Raw genomic sequence first — 4,843 nt, 5'->3', positions numbered from 1 at the left:
AAAAGCCTCTCTGGTTATACTTCACTTGAAATCAAGCTTTCATCACCATGTTTTGTATTTCTCTTTTTGACAGCAAATTTTTGGAAGGAAAATTGTATCACCACAACAAGTATGGCTATCTACAAACACAAATCGATGTGGCTGAAACACTTGAGAAAACTCAATAGCTCTGATGGGGACAATATATAGCCAGTAAAGGGTATCCATTTAATAGATTTTACATTTGATACCTTGACCATCAATAGTTGCATGAAAACTCTAGATTGCTATTTGTTTAAGCAGATCGCAAACTCAACTCGTAAGTGGGTAGGAGCCAAAGGTTTGAAGGGTGAAGACCCGCGACTATGCATGCTTGCTTTCTTGTTTGCTGGTTAGTCTACAGTTGACCAAGCTCACGGTTTTACCTTGAAGTTTGGCAATAATGAAATATTCACATCAAATTTAGCCATGCATCATGGCTTCTCAATATCCTTCGTTCTTTTATCACACTTACAATTACATTCTCAATGGTTGTTAGAAGTACTATCTTCTCAATGTCTTCTAATCCTATGAGTAGGCCTCAATGTGTCCTCCAAAATGTGTCCTTCTAATCCTATGAGTAGGCCTCAATGTGTCCTCCAAAATGCACCTAGTTAAAGATCAATAGAATGGAAAACCCACCGTGCACTTACATTTTGAACAATGATTGCCAAAGGTAGTATCATGTCTTTAGGTAGCTGGACAAACATCTATTAAAATAAGCCCATTTCCAAGCCGTGCTTTGATATATTGCATGTACACCATAGAATTCATGTGAACCAAGGTTAGGACAATCAAGAACATGTGCTTGTGCATGTGCATGTGTGTGTGCAAGCAAGCATGTGTATGCATGTGTGCATGCACGTGTCTTTCGGAAGCATTGCCCACTAGTAGAGGTAAGTATTAGCGGGCAAAGAGATGATGAAATGGACATGTGAAATCACACAAAGAAAAAGAAAAGGACGGATAGATAGAGCCTCAGGCATAGTTGCTTTTTGACTTTTTGATGGGCAAAGAGATGATGAAATGGACATGTGAAATCACAAAAGGAAAAAGAAAAGGACGGATAGACAGAGCCTCACGCATAGTTGCTTTTTGACAAGCGTCATGCCCATTTTTTGAGCTCTTTGTCTGTAAAATAGTTAGAAATTTTTAAAATGCCTATCAAAAATTACACTAACATACCCAAAAAAAAAAAAAAAAAAACCTTGCTATATTTCACCAAACCCGTCAATTTTGAAGGGCAAGGGTGCCCGTCAAAAAATCAAGCCTGGATAGAGGAGCAGCACCTGCGTGTGCAGAAGCACACAAGTGCTTTTACAAGATTTTTAGAATTGAGACTAAGGGATGGAACAGTCTGAATTCAAACATGTCCCTCAATCAATTATAGACTTCGATGCAAACAAAATGTTTGTCATGAAGACTGTCTTTGCTGCAAAGAAACCATGCACAAAGATGTTGTATGACTTCTCTAGAGCTTGCTTTTGCTCCTAGCTTTTAGAAAAGCGCTTCACCTTTCAACATATAAAAAATGAATCTCTTATGAAGAATAGTACAAAGCTACGTACTACCTCCATAAATTGTAGGATGATGTGATAGAAGACGATGACTCCATCACATGGATAAACCATGTTATAATGAACAAAATATTAGGACTGGGCTGCCTAGTTTAAGGAGTGTGATTAAATGGTAACAATCGTGGTTTAAAAGTTTGCAAACACTTAAAACGTATGATTATGTTCAGTACAATTGTATGAGCATGTATTCACTATTATGCAACCCGTGATATACTCCCAGGGTAAGGCAAAGGTTGATGGCTAATATCACTAGAGTAAAGCTTTATATATATACATTCAATTTATCTTCTCCACTATAAATAATTTAGAGTCCTCATTTCAATCCTACATGTGTTTGAAGAAAAGCTTACTGGTAAGTTTGGTCATCCCTATGTCAATGGTCGTAGTATGAGGGGCTTTCCATACAAGTTTGCATCATTGAATTGACCCAGGGCTTTGAGAGCATCTCTTTCATGCACATATTCCACGATACCTGACCCCTGTTTGTGCACAAGCAAAGGTAAAGAAAGTCCAAATTTACTTAAGTCTTGAGAAGATTAGAAAACATGAGGTCAAGTAAAAGCACACGGTAAACCAGAGAAGTTAAAAAACAACCTGTGGTTTGCCATCTGGACCATAGTGGATGCTGCATTCTACAAGCCCTCCCACCACTGAGAAGAGTCTCTGATGCCAAAACATGAACATCAAGCATAACAATCAAAGGATAAGTCAGCTCTCCACCAAGACTGACCATTCATTCCTTGTGATGATCAACCTTTTTTGTTGCCCTGATTCTTGTCAGGAACAAGGCACTTGATTTTAAGGCCTTCAATGGCTTGCAGCATTGAACAGCCCAGTCACATTGCCCTGATGCCTCACACATGTAAATATGGATCATAGGTGACCCTCAACATTGTCCACATGAATGTATAAGGGGTTCGATTCCATCCACATACATAGATATAGGTGCACGGGAAATTCGATTCCCACACATGTCAATATGGGTTGAACTGTGGTAGCAATACCATACATTACAAGTAAATAAGGGTCATGGGTGGCCCCCAACGCATGTGCACGTTGCATAAGGGGTTTGATCCCATCTACACATGTGAATATGGATCATGAAAAAGTTCGTGTTTGACCCTTAGCCTGTGTACACGTATGCGTTTGATCCCAATACATGTAAGCATGAACATAGGCATGTGTGCATATGTACACAATACATATGGATTTGCTCACAACACAGGTAAACATGGCATGTGGGTTTGATCTCAACGCATGTAAAGATGGGCATGTATACATGATTTTTGGCTCAGTTGTGCCTACTTAAAAAACGAGGGGCTAAAAGCATACTCCCTTGTCAACCTGTGAAATCTCAACAAAAGGGGATGATGGGGTAGAATGATTCTCTTCCTTCTTACAAACCTTGAGAGCTGCATCTGTTACTTGGGGAGCCAAGTTTGACACGTATATTCTTTTGCTTGCTCCAGTGTTCACAGCTGGAGATCTGTATTTCTGCATTGGAGACTGCTTCAAAGTAGCGCAAAATAAGCAAAACATGTCTCAATGATAAGTCTGATGTCCCATGACAAGCTCTTTCTGATGGCTCTAAAGGATGAAAGAAGCAGAAACAACCCTAAACATAGGTCTTCGGGATGTCTAGAGAAATTTGCGGGTTACATTTTTACATGGTTCACAATTGGAAATGGCTGATTCCACATGCTCTTTGCAGTCTCAGGAATGCATCAATGGCTATGAGCACCCAAAATTGACTTGCTGGCAATGTCAGCACGGTTTGAGTAGCAGTCCAAAAGAGTACATGTTGGGCATTTCATCGCCGGGAAGCATACCCAAGGGGCCAATTCACGGAGGGTTGCATGCCTTATGCAGAGTGTGAGCGCATGGACATGTCCTAGCACATGCATGGTGGGTTTATTTTGTTCTGCGTACAATTGCACATATGGAAGATGGCTACACAAGGCACATTACATGGTGGCTTCTTTTTGTTCTGCGAACAATTGCACATATGGACAATGGCTACACAGGTCATGATGGTGGGGTTATGCAAAAAACAAATTCATACACTACATACTAAGGTGCTTGCCTTAGCCCGTGAATACGGATGATGTCGTCGAGCGACATGGCCATGGGGGTCATGAGATCTATCGCCATGATGATGGTGGTCGCCATGGCCGGGCCATCTTGAGGTACCAGCAACACCAGCACTTTCTTGTGCGGCTGGGTCATCCCGATATACTCTTCTTCGTCCTCTTCTTCTGTTACCACTGTGGTAAGAAGAGGGGGCATCTGCCCCACGACGCGCCGCTGCAGCGGTTTTCCTGTTCGCGGCTATGATGTCGTCGAGGCTCAGGATGGGTCCCGACTCAGCAGAGCCAGCAGGGGGCGAGGCCGCGGGGCGTTTGTGACTGGTGACATCATCGAGATCGTGCTCCATCCTCCTGCTCCTGCTCCTGCCCTTGCTCTGGCTCGGGGAGCCGCTTCTGGCGCTGACGCTCATCGGGGAAGAATCCGCGCGAGAAAAAGCCATGTCTTCTTTATTGCTCCGCCTCCTCCTCCTCCTCCTCCTCCTCTTCGCTATCACTATATTCCTTCGCGACAGAGGCAGAAGTCCGTCTAATATCCTTTCGACAGAGGCGCCACCGGCGGAACCGTCGCGCCTGCCACGTTTCCGACGGATGCTAAGCTACGCACCCTTTCACGCAAATGCAATATTAAAACAAACTGATGCAAAAAGCATATATGGAATTTCATGTTAATTGCGCCCACGATGTTTTTTTTTGTTGGTCGATTAATTAATACGGAATATTCGAGTTGGATTTGGTTGCATGCAGTAGTTGTTCCATCTGTGCGCATGAGTTACGTGTGTCACGGCATACAATGTTGCTCTTTGGTTCTCGTGAAACATCCGCTAGATACTGTGATGTAAATAAAACTTCTAGTGGATTAATAAAACGTCATCAGCTTGAATGAAGACAATATCACCAACTTTAACCTGCAATTGTTGAAGCTCCTAGCACAAGCTATTATGTTTGATCTTGCATGGTATGCTTCTCTTTATCATTCAGTAGGGTACCAAGCCACCTTGTATCCTCTTCCTCCTATTAGGCTTCCTCTCAAAGCTACATATCTACTTTTTTTGTAAAGTGAGGGACCTCTTCGAAGCAAATTGTGGAAGCATGTCATATCATTTTGGCTTTCATTGTACCTAAAAATGGCTAATTCCTAACCATCTCTGTACCTCTTCTTTT

At 42.2% G+C, this 4,843-nt stretch overlaps 1 protein-coding gene across 1 annotated transcript; it reads right to left on the bottom strand.

Moving 5' to 3' along the window:
• Positions 1 to 1,717: 1,717 nt before the first annotated feature.
• Positions 1,718 to 4,286, bottom strand: LOC147641022 (uncharacterized). Its single transcript, XM_086817401.1, has 4 exons — positions 3,679 to 4,286; positions 3,000 to 3,101; positions 2,190 to 2,258; positions 1,718 to 2,074 (listed from the first exon to the last, which is right to left on the bottom strand). Exons 1-4 carry the CDS (start codon positions 4,120 to 4,122, stop codon positions 1,964 to 1,966), a joined length of 726 nt encoding a protein of 241 aa, XP_086673527.1. The 5' UTR covers positions 4,123 to 4,286; the 3' UTR covers positions 1,718 to 1,963.
• Between the last annotated feature and the right edge of the window lie 557 nt (positions 4,287 to 4,843).

The sequence above is a fragment of the Cibotium barometz genome, chromosome 2 (assembly GCF_041138505.1).
Source record: "Cibotium barometz isolate CiBa-2024 chromosome 2, ASM4113850v1, whole genome shotgun sequence".
NCBI lineage: Eukaryota > Viridiplantae > Streptophyta > Polypodiopsida > Cyatheales > Cibotiaceae > Cibotium > Cibotium barometz.
The sequence above is the reverse complement of the archived record's forward strand: the minus strand, read 5'-3'. Positions and strand labels throughout refer to the sequence as shown.